Below are 20,468 nucleotides of genomic sequence, written 5' to 3' on the forward strand. Positions count from 1 at the left end.
CAGAAGTCAAGCTCTAAGGATGGAGGAATTTGCACTTCACTGTTTCTCTGTAACAAGCTGCATTTCCTTTCCCTTATTAACTTCAAGAGAAAGTGAGAGAGCTACTGTTTATAGCTCCTATAACATAAGTGATAACAGGAACTAACTTCTTTTACTGGGCGTTCCACAACATTAAATGCAACTATAAACAGATAAAAGGTACAACTTGTCCTTAAAAATAATTATTATTGACAGATTTCTGTGGAATGAGAGTTGGGGACATCAGATTTCTTCAGGATTTTTCCTCTGTAGTTAAATTCTGGACCTGCGCAGATGAAAAAGTGAACACTCATTGCCCTCTTACCCTCTTAGTAGCAGTAGCACTAGTAGAAGCAGAAACAATAACGCAAACCAATCAGGGAAAATTTCTTGCGTTTGAAATTCCACTCGTTGGCCTGCTTGGGCACTCAATAGTGAAAAGCTCCCATGCTGCATACACAGAACTGATTCTGATTGGTTGTGTGTCGATGCTAATCGAATCAAAATGAAGTTAGCTTACTAGCTTGGTTTACGTGGGAAACTTCTGAGGGATTTGTTTACCTCATGAAGCGAGAGAGTGTGGAAGCAAGCGACAGAGTATCGACTGGAAAGTGACAGAAAAGACATAATTACCCGGAGGATAAGTAATTACGAGCCGCAAATCAAACGAGGCCCTAAGAATGGGAGAAAACTGGGCAAAATTGTAATCTAGGAAATATTTCTAAAACTGTTCTAAGACAGATGTTCAGTTTATTTATATGTATAGCTCTTTTAACAAAGGACATTGTCACCTTCTATCCCCAAACCCATATTCTAACTAATTACCTCATGCTGTAGGATCCTTTTTATGCCAAGATTAAAAAGAGTCTCAGACATAAAGATGTGATCAGGTTACTATCTCCATCAGCTCACTCTATCTCTGCCATCTTTTCCACATTAAGTCTCAGGCTTTTCTCTTTCTGTCCTTATCATTAAGTAGTGAAAGTTAGGAAGTGTAAGGGGAGACTTTCTTTAGCTTTCTCCAATGCTCAAGCCTCAACTGGGAACTGATGCAATACAGTTGCACCACAGCTGCCCTAATATGAGCTCAGACAGCATGATAAATGGACATATGTCGTGTGTTTTATTATCTAAACAATGGAAAGTTCTCTTGCTCCACGATCCAGTATGTAACTCATAAAACTGCCATGCCTTAACTCTTGCCACATATCATCTGATTCCAGATATTAATCTTTGTCAAAAAATGCTTCCACTTTTTGTCCTGTTTCACTTACTGTTTTTTTGCACATAAACAGTATGCTTCCTGTTTTCTTTACTGTCTTACCAGAACCACCCTGACCACACCTCTGGTCATTTTTTAACCACCTGCTTCTTATTGTTAGCCTCTTGTTGTCTGATTCCCATTACCTTGTGTATTACTAGTACCTTTGTGGTTTTATAACAGTTCCAGGCTTACTCTGATTTGAGACTTTGAGAAATCAGGTAATTAAATTTACATCATTTGCAAGGCAATCTTATATAGAGTGACTAAAGGGTCTAGGAATACCATAAAACTAAAGGCCTGTTAAAGGGGTGTTAGTATGAGAGTTAGGACAGCAAAGAACACTGTGTATGCATCTAGGTTTTTCTTTCTGTTAAATTTAATGTAAATTAGGTGAGAAAGGAGAGGATGTGTTGAGTGTCATCAGCATAGCAGTGATATGAAAGCCATGTAAGGATATGTCCTCACATCCATAAGAGACAGAACAGAAGAGGATCTAGCACAGACCCATGTGGGACTCCAGCAGTGAGTCTGTATGGAGCAGATATAGATCTGTTCTATGTCACTTTTATGACAGACACATATGAGGGGGTAAAGAGACAGAACAGAAGAGGATCTAGCACAGACCCTTGTGGGACTCCAGCAGTGAGTCTGTATGGAGCAGATATAGATCTGTTCTATGTCACTTTTATGACAGACACATATGAGGGGGTAAAGAGACAGAACAGAAGAGGATCTAGCACAGACCCTTGTGGGACACCAGCAGTGAGTCTACATGGAGCAGATATAGATCTGTTCTATGTCACTTTTATGGCCGACACTCCAGTCAGGAAGTAATCCATTTCGATCCTGGGAAACTATTTCCAAGCTTTATAAAGATGGACAGGAAAGTCTTGTGACTGACCATGTCTAAGGCTACTGAGAGGTCAAGAAGGACTAATACCGATGATAATTTGGCTGATCTAGCAGCATGAAGCTCATAAGCACCAGCCACAAGGACGATTTCTGTAGAGAGTTTCACCTTGAAGCCAGTTTGACTAGCATCATTCTGAGATAGCTGATTAAAATTTTAGGTAGAAAGGGGAAAAGTAAGCAGTAGATAGCTGATAATGTCTTGCTCTCTTGAATACAGTCGGTACATGACCAGATGTTATGGAGCCAATCACGATGAAAGTGATGAATGAGAGGAGGTCTTGAGAGATAGTTTGCTGCACTGTAGATGTAATCTGGTAATGAAACAGGAGTCAAATTGGGCAATGACACAGGGGATGACTCTTCAGTAATGACAGAGGGGACAAAGATTGGGTAATAATAAAAAGACATGGGAAAAAAAGAATATAAGAGAATAAGAAGACAAGAAAAAAAAGAAAGATGCGGAAATGATAAAAGATGTGGGGAAACTGAGAGCTAAATCTGTCTCTCTGATGTTAATAATAATAATAATAATAATAATAATATAAAAAGTTTGCATATGTGAGAGACACAATACAGAGATACAGAGAAATTATAATGAATGACGATCAAAGAGAGATAGAGATAACAGGAATAAGAATGCATGCAAGAAGGACAGGATCAAGGCAGTGACACACAGAAAAATAATGATGACAAAGAAAAAACAGAGCAAGAAAAAGTGAGCCTGAGAAAGATGAGGGCTGAGAAAGAGAGAGTGTGTGAGAATGAGAGTGGGCTTTGCTTGGCAGAGATGAAGATGTGATTAGGAGGACCGCGTGTTCCTGGCACACTTTCTCGAGCCTGTCCTCATCAACCAGGTGGCCTGCATCTTGCCCACACACTTTCCCACCCTCTCGCCAGCCATGTGTGACTGACTGGACACACAAGTTTGTCTAGAGAAATCCAGAGAAAAAACAAGACTAACTAGATTACTGGCTAATACCAACCCACAGAACTAATGCCTTTAGCAGGTCCTATGAAACCTTGAGGTCTACTTGGAGCAGAATAAAGGTAGAATATATTGATGGTGTCACAAGTAATGTTAATATCTTTCAGTTCAAACTGATTTGTGCAGAATGTTTCCTGACAGACTTTTCCGCAACCCTGCCTACAGAGTTCTGCTTCTGAAATCCCCCAGTGGCCCAGACAAAAAGAGTCAGCAGCAAGGATTCCTTCTAAATCAAATAAAGAAGAAATGTGAATGAAGCTGTAAAAAAGTACAAGCCTAGTAAAGCTGTATATCTAATCATATTCAAAATGTGCTCAGGTACAGAATTCTGGTCAGTTTCTGTTTTAGAAACTGGGGCTGACACATTTAAGAACTCATATGAGAGTAGTCAGCCCAGAATTGCCACAGGTCAACTATATACAGTATGAGGCACTTTAAGACTTTTACTGGGCTAGAAATGGAGAGACAGCCAGAACAAATGTACTCGACTTTGACCAATTATACTCCTGTTTGAATTTGTTTATGTTTTTGAATGAACTTTGAGTAATTCCTTCTCAATAGGGCTTAACATTGAATTGCACTGCGTTTGGGGATCGAGTTGCTATATCATCTGCATGTGTGGTTTGGGACTGTTTTTAACAGATTTCCCTTATAAGGGAAATGACTTTAAAGAATGTATATGGCTTGATTACTTATTTATTCAAGCAAATGTTAGAATTATACAGGGTCACCCACTGGAGTAGTAGAGGGTCAAAAGCAAGAATGTGGTAGTTCTAGGACCTGAACTCAAGACTTGGCAGTCAACCTTCCTGAGTGGTTCAATTACGCCCAAAAGCTTTCAATTCCATTTTATTTGTATGGCACTATTAACAACAGACAAAAGCAGCTTTACAGAAAACCAGATGTAGATTTCGAGTCCTAATTATCAAACCAGTGGCAAGAGTGGCAAAGGCAATATAAGGAAGAAGCCAGAGGAGTGACACCAGATAGTGGTCATAATATCATAATTATAAATCATTATAATATATAGCCATATAATGACGGGAAACAGTACTAAATGTTTTAAAAGGATACATTCGGCATGAAATTTTCAGCAGGAGCTTATTGTGAATAGGAGTCCTGGGATAACTACAGGACAGTTTATTGTAATCACAGCACAGTTGTTAGGAAGTGCAACTCTCTACCATATGCAGGTAATGTTATCCACCTCAGCAGGACAGGTGAGTCATAGGCACAGCGGTTGTTGGAAAGTCCAAATCTCTACGGTATCCAGGTGAAATTATCTAGAGCAGCAACAAGATGAATCATAAGTGCAGATAGCTCAGAGGTAAAGAAGCAGGAACAGCAGAAGGCAGAGTAGAGCAATCAGGATCAATCAGGCTGATCCAGAGAGTAGGAGGATACATATCATAGTGTCACAGCAACCAACATCTCATCAAGCAGCAGGAGTGCACATACAGCTTGACGGGAAGTGAGAACAGGTGGCTAGGTATGATAGGTATGTACTAGGTGTTAAAAAAGGGTGTATACTGTGATCAGAGTGTATTGCGGGGACTTCGGCAGGGCCGGCGATGACAGCATAATTAAAGGACAGAGCCAGAAGGTAACATAGGCATGAGGGCACCCTGGGACATCAGTGTCCTTCCACTCCACTGTCAACAAACCTGAGTGATCACATGAAAGAGAATGCATAACAACATCAAAACATGCCAGTTTACCAGAAATCTCTATACCAGTGAAAACCCAGATCTCCACCTTTATCTAAGAGAAAATCTCTTTAACAAACTGCCTGACTAAACAAATATGTTTCCAGCCTAGAATTAAAGATTTTCCCAAAACTAATTAGAAGGCTGTTCCATAGCTAGGGGCTTTAAAGGAAAAAGCTCTGCCCCCTGCTTTAGTCCTCATTATTCTAGGTACTAATAAAGAACTTGCACCTTGTGATCGAAGCAGAAGTCGAAGATCATAATAATTCAGAAGTTCCCTCAGGTACTGCAGTGCTTTATAGGTCAATAATAGTATTTTATAATTAATGTGAAAATTTACTGGGAGCCAGTGTAGTGTGGATAAAAAGATGGAAATATGGTCAAAATTTCTAGATCAAATAAAGACTCTGGCTCCTGAGTTCTGCTCTAACTGGAGCTTTTTTATGCCACTACTGGAACATCCAGACAACAAGGCATTACAATATTCCAACACAGGTGTAATAAAAGCATAAACTAGTTTTTCTGCATAATTTAATAGCTTTATATTTCTTAGCTAAGCAATGTTTCTGAGATGGAAAAAGCTATTCTAGTAATATTATCTACATGAGCTTCAAATGACAGACTGGAGTAAATAATCACACTAAGGTCTGCACATGATGTAAATGAAAGGCCTTCAAGAGTTTCTACTTACTGTAAGCTTACTTCTAGCTGCCTGTAGCCCAAGTAGAAGTGCTTGTCAGAATTAAGTAGGAGGAAGATAATTAGCATCCAGTTTCTAATATCCTTTAAACATTCCTCAACAAAATTAATCTAGATTCTGTCATCTGGCTTTGCTGAAACATATATCAGCATAGTAGTGGAAGCTAACATCATGTCATGAATAATTGTACCCAGATGTAGCATATGTAGAATGAAGAAATGTCCCAGTGCCGTGTGGAACACCAGACTACTTATATAATACATAGAGAAGTCACCACTAACATTTACAAACTAATAATGATCAGTCACATAAGACCTGATCCAGGAAAGAGCTGTTCTTATAACTCAAAACAAAGCATTTCCTAGTTTATATATAAAAGTCTTGTGGTACTCTATGGTATCAGAATCAGCACGTAGAATGAGCAACACAATCTCAGCCAGGAGGCTCAAACCTGATCTTGAACAAGTAGTAGGTCATTTACTACTTTAGCCAGCACCTTTTCAGTGCTGTGATGTGACCTAAATCCTGACTGAAAGATTTAATGTCTATGATTCATATGCATGTATGAGCTCAGCTGCTGAGCTACAAACTAAGACCTTGGCAATAAAAGAAAGGGTAGAACTTGACAGTTCACATAGGTTTAGTTTTTTTTTTTTTTGTAACCAATATTTTGACAACTGCTAGTTTAAAAGGTTTATGTATATAGCCACTGGGAAGGGAGAAGGTTATTACTGTTGGGTCTAGTACAAATGTTGTTGATTTTAATCAGGAAATCAGTTAAATTAATTCAGTGTCTTGGATTGTTTAAATTAATCTAATCTTTCCACTTCTAAAAAGAAGACGTATGTTGATCTGGCCGTTCCGAACTCGGACAGCTGTCTCGTCATGGAGTGGGATCAAATCGAAACCCACTTCAGGCCTTTCGATAATATCACAGGTTTGATATGAATCTGATTATTTGTCATTGGACGATGTAAAGTGAAAGTGTGATATAACTGTTATTTTGTTGCAGGTCGGTGTTGATTCCAACTATACTGTATGCATGAGAATCTAGAATTATTTTTGTTGTCTTCTAGTAGGGTAGAGAGATGATGATCTAGCAGCAGTAGATGCTTCTGAGAGTTGACAATGCTCTTTTTTCCATGCAATCTGCGAGACTACCAGTTTAGCCATTTATATTCTGTTTGGTCTGGTTTAAAAGGTGAGTCTAATCATTAATCCAAGGTGGTAACTTTTTCCCCTTAATTTTCCTTTTAAATGGGGCAACATTACCTACCAAGGGATCGCGAACGTCTGCAGAGAGTGGTGAAGACTGCTGAGAAGATCATCAGGACTCCACTGCCCTCTCTGCAGAGTCTACAGGAGAGCTGCCTCCATCCTTAAGGACCCAAACCACCCACAATACGGACTGTTCACACTCCTACCCTCAGGACGGAGGTACAGGAGTGTGAAATGCAGGACTTCCAGACTAAGGAACTCCTTCTTCCCCTCAGCCGTTAGACTTTTAAATGGGTAGCCAGTGGACACAGACTAGTCTCACATATCTCATAGAATAAGTGAACTGAACTGCTACAGCTCAGTTTGCACATTTGTAAATGTTACTGCTGCTATCTTCTTATCAAGAAGCTTCATTTCGATTTGCACATTGTTAAATGTAACATCTGCTATTGTTATTGTGTAGTTGCACTCAATTTGCTACAGGCTACTGTACTATTGTTTTTGTATTTGTTATTGTTTTGTACGTAAGTCAATATTGCACATAGAGATATACTTCATATTACTGCTACATGTGAACACATTACTGTTACTACATGTACTGTAATATTGTTTTGCACAAGTCAATATTGCACACTCACACATACAGATGTACATAGTCTATATTTCTATATACATAATCTATATTTCTACTTCTGCAACATAACTACACTTTATTATGTTTGTTTGTATGTATGTGTATGTCTGTTCTTATTTTATTTTTTTACATAGTTTGCATTTATCTTGGCATTCAATGTGGACAGTAAAGAAAGAATTTCATCGTACAGGGAAACTTGGTTTTCCTCACTGTGCACATGACAATAAACGCTTTGAATCTTGAATCTTGAAGAGAAACATTGGCTCTAAGCTATCAGTCACTTGATCAAGTTCTTTTGGATTTCAGGGTAAACCAATCAGAGTCAATAAACCTGGGAGATTTTTAATAAAGCTGGCTACACTAACTAGCATAATTTTAGCTTTAATATGATATTGAGAGAACTTCATATACACTATGATGACTTAGATGCAGTGCAAATGAAATGAAGTAGTGGTCTGAGATTATTTCAAACTGGGGTAGTGTGACTATGTTTCTATATCTTAGCCAAATATCAGTATTAGATGGAGACTGTGCCTGTTGCAGTGAGTGGACCCTGTTTTATTTCGAGCAGCTCCCACTGAGTGTAGTATAGACACAAACTCTGCTCTCGGAGGGTTTTTTTGGATTATGAAATGAATATGTGGCAGCGGGGGAGTGGTCGAGCGTCGGCCGTGGACGGAGAGGAGGCAGGTTGAACCAGCAGGTAATGTGATGATTACTTATGTGTGCTTTTTTTGTCCTTTCAGGAGAAAGCTGTGAATGAGAGACTGAGAGCTGAGCTGATCTGAACTGTTTGTGTGTGTTCATGAGAAGGAAGTGCTCAAAAGAGTTCGTGGAAAAATAAAAATAAAAGGAAGCACGAAGCTCCATAAAAAGTCTGCCTATCTCCCAAATCCTCCTTCCCACATACACACTGGGTTCTAGAGAATAATTTTTGTCTGATAATTATTATCTTTTCTAATGAATTCCTGTAGAAATTCAGAGTAAGACTCTGTATATGCTAATGAGTGAAAATACACTATATGGCCAAAAGTTTGTGGACATCTACACCCATATGTGCATTTTGAGCATCCAGATTTAATCCCCGCTTTGCTGTTATCATTGTGAATGTGATCATTCAGCCACAAGAACATTAGTGAGGTCAGGTACTGATGTTGGTGAGGACGTCTCGGGTGCAGTCAGTGTTCCAGTTCATCCCAAAGGTGTTCAGTGGGGTTGAGGTCAGGGCTCTGTGCAGGACACTCGAGTTCTTCCACTCCAACCTTCACACACCATGTCTTCATGGAGCTCGCTTTGTGCACAGGGGCATTGTCATGCTGGAACAGGTTTGAGCCTCTTAGTTCCAGTAAAGGGGAAATTGTAATGCATCATACAAAGACATTCTATACAATTGTGTGCTTCCAACTTTGTGGCAACAGTTTGGTGAAGAACCACATATGGGTGTGATGGCCAGGCGTCCACATACTTTTGACCATATAGTGTACCTACTTTTCTCTCCATTATGTTAATCCAAAGGACCTCACATGAGTTAAACGCATATCCAGAGTTCTGAATAATACCTAGAGTATCATTATAAAGAGCTGTGATGCCTCATCCTCAGCCATTTACACGAGGTTGGTGCATACAGCTGTATCCGGAGAGGGCTAGCCTCCTTTAGGGCACTTGGTATCCTTTTGGTACATTAAAGTACATTAGTACATTACATCAAATCTAATCTGTTACAGTTTCATTTACACTAAGAGCTTTTTATGTAAGAGATCTAATATTCAGCAGTCGTAGCTTCAGATCGAAGGTGCTGGCTGTGCATTTGGTATGATCTAATTTCATGCTGATTATATTACTCGAACAAACTTTCTGAGCTTTTAGCTTGGGGAACAGACACTGCTGAGCAACTATTATCCAAAAAGCAAAAGCACTGCTGAGATTCAGATCCAGGAGAATCAGCGTATTTATCCAACATTCTGTTCCTTAGACTCAAACAAGCCCAATTCACTCTGGCACTTAAACCATGAGCACTTTTGTGCAGATCGGATTACAGAACCCTGTACTGATCTCGTCATCATCATCATCCTTGGACTGGAGCCAGATTAATTATATTATTATCAGCATGATTACAGCTCTGACTAAAGCACTTGTAATCCACCGCTTTGCTGCACTCACTGTAGAAAAACAATTCCATTAATGTGGTGTCACCAGTTAAGCCCTGACAATGTGTACTGAAAAAGACTAAATACAATTAGATGTGCTTAGTTTGTCTTTGTCCTATTAGATCTATCAGGAGCTGCAGGTTGAAGGGTAGTTTGTTGTTCTGAAATAGCACAGGCTTTCTAACAGCTACTCTGCATTCTGCTATACCAGAGTGCGTTACATTCTCAAATCTGATTGGTCAGAGGGTGTTGATTAAGTTTAATTTTCCGACAATAGCTGCAAATCACAGGTTTATATGAATGTGCTTATTCTAACCCTAGCTTCACACTAGCAAGTGATGGCCTGCTCATGTAGTTTCTTGTGGGCGTACAGCTATCACTTGTGTCCTTACATTGTTAGTTCTGATGAGAAACAGTTGTAGCCAAAATGAATAGCATACTGGTAACTAATTAAGCACTAAGTAAATAATGCACTAATCAGTGTGGAAAATTGAAATACATGTTATGTGCTAGGGTTTGTAACTAGCTTCATTGGCAGATTAGATTAGCAAGCTAACTGCACTAGCTACATACACTCAATAGAGGCACCAACGATCTCTGCTACTTCCTTCCAAGCTGCACTTTTCTTCAGAATGTCTCTATACACATGTATTGAGAGGCCATATATGAAAGAACAAGATGAAAACACATATAAGTTATATGTTTTCTTCTGTATTACTGCATTAAACAGTAAATGGGAACTAAAGTTGCGAATGGGGAACTGAAGAAACGTCGGACCAGACGTGCCGTAGGATTGATCCGAGGAATCATCGCTTAGATTTGTTGCTTTACTGCATCATATCGAATTTGCAGAGAATTGAGAAAGTCTAAATTCAAATGTGGGCTTCAAACGTGCCACTTGTCACGGAAATTGTAGTGATTCAGACAAGCACTGTTTATTATTAATTAATTTCGGTCAAATCCGAATCCACCACAAATCCAGGAGCTACCGCGAATCCACAATCCGAGCCGCTCCAGACATGATCCAAGTCTCATTGAACTCACCTGTTTCCTGTTAACCCCTTGTTAAACTCTGTGTATTTATACCAGCTCCTTCACGGCCTGTGAGGTTTTGCCAGTCCAGTGTTTTTTCATTTCTGAGTGTTGGTTTTCATTATTTCTCTTTTTTTTCCCCCCAGCTTATTGCTTCTGTCCTCCAGTTTGATTCTGTTTACTTGCTGTTTGACCTCTGCGTGCTCACTGACCATGAGTTTGTCTGCTAATTTGGATTGTTAATAAATGGCTCACATTTGCATCCACTTGCCTCCGCCTTGTGACCATTTGCAGGAAACTTAATGGCAATAATCTAATTTGTTACTCATTACAATGCCTTAATTTATTTATTTATTTTCGTACTTACTTAATTTTTTCCAACATCAGGTTGCTGTGTGTCTGAATTCTCTTTGTTGCTTGATAAATGACCTCTAGCAGAATTATAGCTTAAATTTTTCTGAATTAGAATTGTGATTTCTTTAATAATAACATACAAATCCACTAAAATAGCATTTAAATACATGAAGTAATGAAGTGCAATTACTCATGTATTTTCCAACCCTGGAAAAAGATTCCTTCTTATTGAGTAAAAAATGTACTTTTCTTATTTTTTTTTTCTATAATAGAATGATGGAAAACTTATCATTAAAAGTCACTTTGTTTATTGAACTTTGTTAGAGTTTGGTCCCCTATCTAAATATAACATTTCAGTCCCAGAAGTGTGAAAAGGGAACATAACCCCATTTCAGTCCTCTTTATCTCATGTTACACCAAGAGCAGGTGCAGCTAACCATGACCCAGCCTACACACACGACTACATACGCTTACGTGCCCTCTATACAGAATATAAACACCCCTTCAGTCAGCTGGTGAGTCGACTGTGTGTCCAATTTCCTTGCAAGATGACACACAAAAAAGCAGAAGTAACCCTGTTACATGTACGAGCGAGAAACACGGCTGTAATTTAAAAGGCAATGAATAAAACCAAGCCCTTCAGGCGCGCATAAGAAACGCATGACCTTCACTGTAAAGAAATCATTATCTCATAAAACACAAATGAGGAAACCCTTTATGACTTATAATTATTTCATCACTGGGTCCACACAGCCTAAATAAGTCATGGTTTGTGGTGCTGTGAGGACGTAGAGGGTGTTGGGAGAAGGGTCCTTATCCTCCTCTGTAGTCGATAGTTCATCTGAGGTGTAGCAAATCTCATTTCATGCAGATTTAGAAAGCAATCTCATTGTGTCTCAAATCTGCTCAACAGTCCACCATTATAGATGTCAGAGACATGGACAGATGAGGAAATTGTTACTGCCTATCGTCCCCCAAAACATTTAATAACACTGAAGGAAAAAGTGGCCAATTCTGTTGAATATAACGGCATCCTCAGACAATTAAATGATAGAAATATGTGGTCTTCGTGCATATTGCAACTGACACATGAATGACACGAATCTGCTTTCATTACTCTGAATACTACACATTTACACAATTTCTATTTTCAAAAGCAAAATGGTTAGTGAAGGAGTTTGAGTGTGTGCAATGCAATTAATTAGCATAATCAGAAATGATATCGGACATCTAGGCCTTTCTTTTGGTTGGTTGTGGTCAATGTTGACTACAGAGTGAAACCTCTAAACCTGGCATTTGTTCAGAAAAAGTCTAAGACTCTCTGGGAACTAAAAATGAAAATTTATGTAATTTTTAAATTCATTATTATTTCCAGGGAATCGTTAGGCTTGCAGTAGTTAATCTCTGCAAGTTTTACAGAAATAGTCTCATCTGATTGTTGAAAGATGGTCAACGACTTTAGCTAATCAAGTTGGGCTGGAAGTTAAAATCTTGGTATTATTCAATCAGACTTTTTTTTTTCTTATGATGTCTAGGGTTAGGACTTCTGGAGAAGATGGTTATTTGATTAACTACAAACAATAAGTAAGAGTGGAATCACTCAATCATATTTTGATTTCTAACAGGCGAAACTATTTCTAGAAGAAAAATTCATCATCAGAAGCTTTCTAGAAAGCTAAAATACATCACCAGCTGCATGAATGTCTGGTTACTAGGAGGGTAATGCAATCTATCTGTACTGTGAATCACTGGAAAAAAAAACAGATGAAAAAATGGCAGCACTGTCAAAAAGTTCTGTGAATTCCTGATCTGACAGTTCCTCAACCTCAGCTACATCACTCCAGTTCATAATTTGTCTCAATTTGATCTCAATTTTTTTAATCCTGCTCACACACATTATTTTTGTTTGCACCTGCTATTCTAACTACTTTAATGGGCTCTATTTCCCAAAATATAAACAAACTAATAGCCTAAGGTCCTACAGATTCTGTAAATGCTGCATACAGTGCCACATGTTCGCTGTACAGTCTTTGTTTGTCCCACAAGCTTCATTTTTTTTGTTGCGTCCCACAGTATCCCAGCATCGACACACACCTCTAATCTCAACCTGATGTCCTGTTCTTATCTGTATTAGTTTACTTTTAGAACATATTATCTGTTCGTTCTGAATTAATGTTTGTATTCAGTTGCATCCCTAACCACTGGCCCTGATTGCTACATGGCCAGTGAACTCCAATTATGAATGTTGGATCAGGAAGGCATTGCTGGTCATCGTAGAACCTTCAGTCTGCCATCAAGTCTTTGGTCCTTAATATGGTCAACTACTAAATTCTCTTTTACAAGCATGGTTAACGAATGGGATTTTCTTTCCTGATGGACTGACAGGGTGCCACGGAGGGGAAGGAGTCCAGTGAAACACCTGGGGTTACCCAGAGATGAGTGCTTGGCCCCCTGGGATCACTCTGGGATCAGTGCTTGGAATCTGATTTGCAACAGGAAACAGGTGGTGCTCCCTGGGGATAAGTGCTTGGCCCCCTGAGATCACCCACAGAACAATGCTTGGATCTCTTTTCTTCTTACTGAACATGATCGCTCTGTATCCAGTTATTTACTCAGACAACTTCTCCTGACACTGCTATGTAGATGACATCCAACTCGTCATCAGATATGAAAGGTATGTGATCTATGCCAAGGCACATTGAAGCTGCTCTGGTGACTCAGTAGCCCAATACCTTATAATTCACCATATGTGAGTTGTGTATATGTATAACAAATATTTGCATTGTTGTTTTTTATTATTATTTTACAGGATTTTGACACCTGAGATCCATCACTTTTCCATTTCTGCAACACAGCTTTTTACAAAACTCTGCAGAACTTTCTCCCACTCTCTGTTAAACTTTTTTTTTTGGCTCTATCTATCTTGCTGTCACTCTCGCCCATCGAGGTGTTAAGCTGCCATGGTGTGAGAGCAAGGTGTGTAATGACTCACTGTGGCGAGCTCGTCGAACTTTCCAAAGAGCTCATTGAGCAGCTTCACCAGCTCCTGAGCTGTGCACTGTGACGCCAGACTGGTGAAGCCCACGATGTCCGCAAACAGGATGCTGCACGGATGAAGAGAGGAGGAAGAGAGAGAAAAGAATGGATTTTTAGGTTCCAGAGCATCAATGCTTTATGCTCACTTTCATTTTTAACCCATAATATCATAAATCTCTTATTAAATCAACTGGAATGATGGAGACAGTGTAGATAGAAACAGGATTACACAGCATTATTTACCTTATTGTGCCTAGTTTGAGAAATTTGAATGTCTTCCACAAAAGGTGTGTTTAGTGGTGAAACTTGTAGTCTGATCATTTTTTCGGTTGCAGGAATTATTTTGTGCAGATTTTTGTACATTTAGCCATTTCAGTAATGTTTCCTGAAGTCATTTTCCCAGAACACTAAACGCTATTTAGATGTTTTATTTTACCTCGATTGTATTTGTCACGTCACTGGTTTTTAAATGCTATAGCACCTTCATACATCTCCGAGTGCCCGATACACTCTGCTCCAAATCGTGTTTTAAGATCATCTAGTGCTTTCCTTTTCCATATTTCATGTATAAATCTTAAAAAAAGATGAAGCAGCTTTTTAGTTTTTTATGCACCAAAGATCCTGAACGCATTACTATTAAAACTAGCTTCATCTATCAGTGATATAAAAGATTAAATAAAAAAAAAAGATTCATTCACTTTAGCATATTACTTTAACATTACTGTTTATATTATTTAATCATTGTGTTTTTATTCTTATTTTACGTTTTTTTTTTTAAATTATACTGTATATTTTTTTTTCAGTCACTGCTATTATTTTAATGCATGTTTATTATTTGAGCAGCCAAAGATTCATCAGAACGCTAAAGGAAAAAAAAATCAATATGTCTACATGACAGGAAAGGGTTCTGTATGACAGTAATCTGTAATCTGTATGACAGTAAATCTATATGACATTAATCTGTAATCTGGGATGTTTGGAAGCTCCCCCACTCTCTGTCATGTGTTCACTGAGTCCCCTCCTGCCTGTGGTACCTTCTGGATCTCCACTTTAGTTACGCTTCATGGTTAGACCTGCTGAGTCCCTCCACACTGTTCACACATACACCCATTTAAACCACTGTAGGATAAGACTTTAGCTAATAATCTGTTTTCTCTCTTGGTTCAGATGTCAGATCTGCCCAATTCATCCTGCTGCTTTACTACTGATTAGAGCTCAGGGAGTTTTTTCCTCACATTGTCACATCTGGATTGTTCATAGGGGATTTAAATCAGTAAGAAAAGTGAGGCTAGTGAGAGAACGACTGTTTATAGCTGCTGTAACATACACTATGTGAGAACAGGAGCTCACTTGTTTTGCAGACGTTCCACTAAATGAAACGTAACTATAGACGGATTAAAAGTACAACGTGACGTTCTTAATAAATGAAAAATTGTAATTATTGAACAACTGCTGTGGTGTAAAAGGAATAAAACACTTTTCGGTGTGCTGTTATAGGAAAATAATCAATTTCAGAGTGGTAACAGTAGCTCTGCTTCATCACTCCACCCAGTCATTGGTTATTTTCCTATAACAGCATAACCCCAAGTGCTTTATTCCTTGCTTAATAATAATAATAATAATAATAATAATAATAATAATAATATGCAGAACACACACAAGGATACATACAGCAGTTTAACTGCACGCTTAAGAATGAAAAGCTAGTGAAGAAGACAGCGTGATTAGCTAGAGAATACACAAGAGCATCACACTTTTTGGTCACAGTTGCAGCAAAAACATGCTGAGGAACTTGTCGTAAACAGATACGGTACTTTGGGGAAATCGGTGTGTGAGTGTATGAGTTTCAAGAATGTCCTTGTAGTTGTATGGCTGTGAATAAAAGCAGGATGTGCACCACGCACACACACTTTCCCAAACTCGTTCACACCTAGGGCTGATCTTAGCTAGTCCACCTGCCAGCATGTTATTGGGAGGTGGGAGGAAACCGGAGAACCCAGAGGAAGCCCACATGGAGATGGCGAGAACGTGTGAAACTCCATCCCAGATGGTGACCCGAGCTCAGGATCGAACCAGGGATCCTAGAGCTGTGAGGCATCCACAGAACCTGCTGCAATTCAGCACCATTCATTGTTTTAGGTGTTCGTTTTTCTAAAGATCACAATGAGCTCACTGTGGATTTTTACCACACAGGCACCCTAATGATGGCTGTAGATGTTCTGACTTGGATATCCTGAAGACTGCACTTGCCAAAAACCCTTGCTCGAGTCTCAATCATTGAAGAGTCGATAACTTCACTTTGATACAATAGACATCAAATTAAAACTATAATGAAATCAGAAATGACTCTGGTGCTCATACTCAAGACACTTTCATCTTTCAACACACTAAGCATAGCTTGACTATATATATATATATAGTACATTTATAGGAAAGTAATGATTGATAATCGCACTATCCGATTTCACCCAGATGAGCATGGATTCCTTTTTGGGTCTGGTTCCTCTCAAGGTTTCTTCCTCATGTTGTCTCAGGGAGTTTTTCTTTTCTCTTGCCACCGTTACCTCTTGCTCATTAGGGATAAATTTCAATTTAAAATCTATATCTGGATTTCTGTAAAGCTGCTTTGTGACAATGGCCATTCTTAAAAGCGCTATATAAATAAAATTTTGAAGTCTCTACAAATTTGAAAATTATAAAAAAAATCTAAATATGCAAGTGTGTTCAATCAAGGCAGAATATACACTAATTTGATTACATAAGAAAGATCATGAAGACTTTATAGTACTCAAATTCCATAGTATAATGGCTTACTTTGGAATATTTAATAAATGAATCGAGTCTAGGGTTGTTATATTATATTATATTATCACACGGTTATCAGAAGGCGTTTGGTGTCATTGCCGTCCAGACCAAAAATCTATTTCTGGCTAAGCATCACTGCACACGGTCACGCTAGTTTGATACTTTTTTTTTTTTTTTTTTGCTCAGCGTGATGTCTTTCTTCGCAACCCCTGTCTGTTTCAGCTTTAACCAACAACATGATAAATACTGACAGTTTATGAGATGTTATGGAAAAGACGTTCGCAAAAATATTGTTTTAAGAACACTTATCATCTCGGGGAGTTTTTCCTTGCCACCGTCGCCACTGGCTTGCTCATTAGGGATAAATTCACAGTGATAAATTCAAATATTTACAATATATTTTTGTGAATCCATTTATTTCTGTAAAGCTGCTTTGTGATAATGTCCATTGTTAAAAGCGCTATACAAATAAAATTGAATTGAAATTGAATTGAATTGAACTTATAGGATTTGTTTCAATTACATTTTAATGGTAATTTTCTCTTTTATTTTTGTGTATTTTTAAATGGTCATTACTGTAATAATTGTGTTATCATACCATGAAAATTTCAACACAACACCTCTAATCAAGGCTTAAATGATGTATAAATTACTCCCACTTTAACTTAAGCAGTGTTTGTCCAGCTCAAAGATGCTTAAATTCTCTTACAGTGAACTAAGAAAATGAAAGAGTAACACCATTTTTTTATACATCAGAGGGAAAATAAAATAGTTGTGTAGCATGAAGCCAGACTCCTCAGCACTGTCTGCTTTGTGCATGGTGACTGTGAAGTGATGTGGCATTAAAAGCAGTAGCAGAGAGGAGTGTTCAGATGTTGTGTGGTCTGTGTGTGGGCTGCTTGTTTGAGCAGTGTAACAGAACACTGCATCTTTAGAGGATCCGCTAAATGCCACTCTGTCATAACGCAGATGTCACCATGATTGGGCGCTATAAATTCAATTTGCTGTGAATATTTTAATTGGAGGGCCATCTGTGACAACATGAAGAGGGATAACTTTCCTAAAGTGTGTGTGTGTGTGGGTGTGTTATCCAAGCTGAGCCTTCATTACAAAAAAAAAAAAAAAAAAAAAAAAACAATGATGAGATAAGACATCACATTAAATAATATTAAATAAAACAATAGCCGAGCCTGTCATCTCTGATCGTAATCACGTTGTAGCTAAGACCAAGGTTTTGAGACGACTACCTGGATGCTGAAATGCACCATCTTGATGCATAATGTAGAAATAAAGCACTCAGTGTCATCCTGTTATAGTAAAATAATCAGTGACGGAGTTGCGTGATGAGAGCGGAGTTACTGTTACCCCACTAAAGTGGATTAATTTCTTAAAACAGCACGTCCTTGAGTCACGTAATTCCTCTTATACTACAGCAATATGCCAATGATTACAGATTTACATTTATTATACAATGACACATTGTACTTTTTATCCATTTATAGTTCTATTTAATTTAAAATAAAAAACATGTCCTTTCATCACTTATGTTAAAGCAGCTATCAACAGAATAAAAAATAAAATGTGCTTGTTCTAATATGTGATGATACGTTTCTATGGTAACAGCTCATTGTATTTGCAAATGTTTTAATTTAATGTTTGTGACGTTTATTTAACATTTATGGAAGGAGTCTCCAGTGTCAGCACATGATAACATAAGCTGCATTTTTTTTGTCTTGTAAACAAAAAAAAAAGAGAAAGAAAAGTGAGGCTGGTGAGGAAACGACTTTTTATAGCTTCTATAAGTGGTGACAGGACTGTGGTATAAGAGGAATAAAACACTTTGAGAAGTGCTGTAATAGGAAAATAATCAACTTGAGTATGGTAACAGTAACTCCGCTTCATTACACCACTCCATCGATGATTCATTTCCTACAGCAGCAAGTGTTTAACCCTTTCATGCATAAATTATTTAGATGCATACCCAGATTCTATTATATATCTTTTTTTTTTCTTAAAATTGCATGATATAGGAATTTTGACTCTGTCTAAATATTACTTATATTAAAAAGTGATTGACACTGAGTAAAAAAAAAAGGGTTAAAACAGTATGCCTGAAATATATATTTTTAAATTAATTTTTGCATTTGTAATGTTGAAGATATAAATATTAGAAAATATAATAAAAATCTTCACAGTTTAGAATTGTTGCATGACACAAAGAGGTAAAAAAAATCATCTTGCCAAAAACAACACTAAAACAAAACAAAACGAAAAAAAAAAAAAACTAAGCTGATCAGTGGAGTCTGGCACCAAAATGTTTTTTACGTTAATTCTTTTGTTAATTTTTATTTTTTTATTTTATGTACAAAGTTAATAAAGATTGAGAACAACAAATAGTCTAGAGAACTACAGAAGCGTATGTTAATTTCAAGTGATTTGGAGGTGATTTATCTTATATTTTCCTAAATTATAAAAAAAAAAGTGCCATAAATTGACTGTCCATAAATGAGGATACTATGCATGAAAGGGTTAATTCCTTACTTAGCCCTTTATCAGTGTCAGTTTTGGACCATAGCACTGTTGTAAGCTGGATAGTTTCAGTTGGTGGACTATTTAAGGTGTTTAAAACAGGGATTAGAAACATGACAGGGAACAAAAAAAAGAAAAAACAAAGACAAACAAATGTTTTGATAATTGAAAAAAAAATTCTGTTCAGGTGTAATTTAAAAAACAGTGTAGCCTAAAATGAAACTTATCCAGAATTTGTCACTTCCTGCCTGGCTACAGTAAGATACAACAACAGATAGCTGCTATTGCAAAGTTTTTGAAGAAGGAGTGACGGAAGTAAAATCCATCAATTCTGCAAGCAACAACTCACAGTGCAAAGTAGAAGGATGTTCTGAAGATGTTAAGTGAGGAAAAACACACTCCAGACCGTGCTGTTATAAGAAAGTAATGCAGGTCGGGGTGGTGTGATGCGGCATGACGTGCAAGGGGAGTGCCGCTATCTCCAAAAGTGCATTATTTATTTTCATATAACAGCATGGTCTGTGTTATTGTCTGTGTTATTCCGCTTATGCCTCACTGATTTGCCAACAATTACGATGTTTATTTTATGGATGAAGGACACGTTGCACATTTTAACAGTTTATAGTTAGAGATACTGTTGTGGAACATCCGAGAGTCAAGTTAGTACCTGTTCTTACTTACATTATAACCATGATAAACAGTTATTCCCTCACCAGCCTCTCTCTATCTCACTCTCTCTCTCTCTCGTTCTCTCTCGCTCAAAAAACACAGCTTGTCATCTTACCAAGAAACCAGAAGGCATAAACTCCTCTGTCCTGAAGACTTTCTTGTGCTGATAGACTTCTCAAAGCACCATGAATGTTACAGCGACCTTACAACCGAGACTCCTTCCATAAATGTTAAATGAATGTCTTGTAACAAGAAACATCACCACATTAACGAGTATACATTTTAATTTGTTAGATTATGTCTAATATCTTAGATTATGTGGAGCATCCTCCGTAGTACAAGTCTCTGTGTATCAGCTGTTACCATAGAAACAATAACGTATTAAAACGAGTGAATTAAAATAAACCTATTGTTCATGTTACAGCCAGAACAATCAGAATTTGAAAAATCTAACACACT

The 20,468-nt window shown here is 37.8% G+C and overlaps 1 protein-coding gene across 1 annotated transcript in view; it reads right to left on the bottom strand.

The window, feature by feature from the left end:
* adcy1b (adenylate cyclase 1b) overlaps positions 1-20,468 on the bottom strand; it is an 87,573-nt gene that overhangs the window by 49,056 nt on the left and 18,049 nt on the right. Inside the window, exon 4 of the mRNA XM_026947581.3 lies at positions 13,963-14,074. Coding sequence (XP_026803382.1) covers positions 13,963-14,074 — 112 coding nt within the window. The remainder of the gene's footprint in view (positions 1-13,962; positions 14,075-20,468) is intronic.

The sequence above is a fragment of the Pangasianodon hypophthalmus genome, chromosome 4 (assembly GCF_027358585.1).
Source record: "Pangasianodon hypophthalmus isolate fPanHyp1 chromosome 4, fPanHyp1.pri, whole genome shotgun sequence".
Lineage (NCBI taxonomy): Eukaryota > Metazoa > Chordata > Actinopteri > Siluriformes > Pangasiidae > Pangasianodon > Pangasianodon hypophthalmus.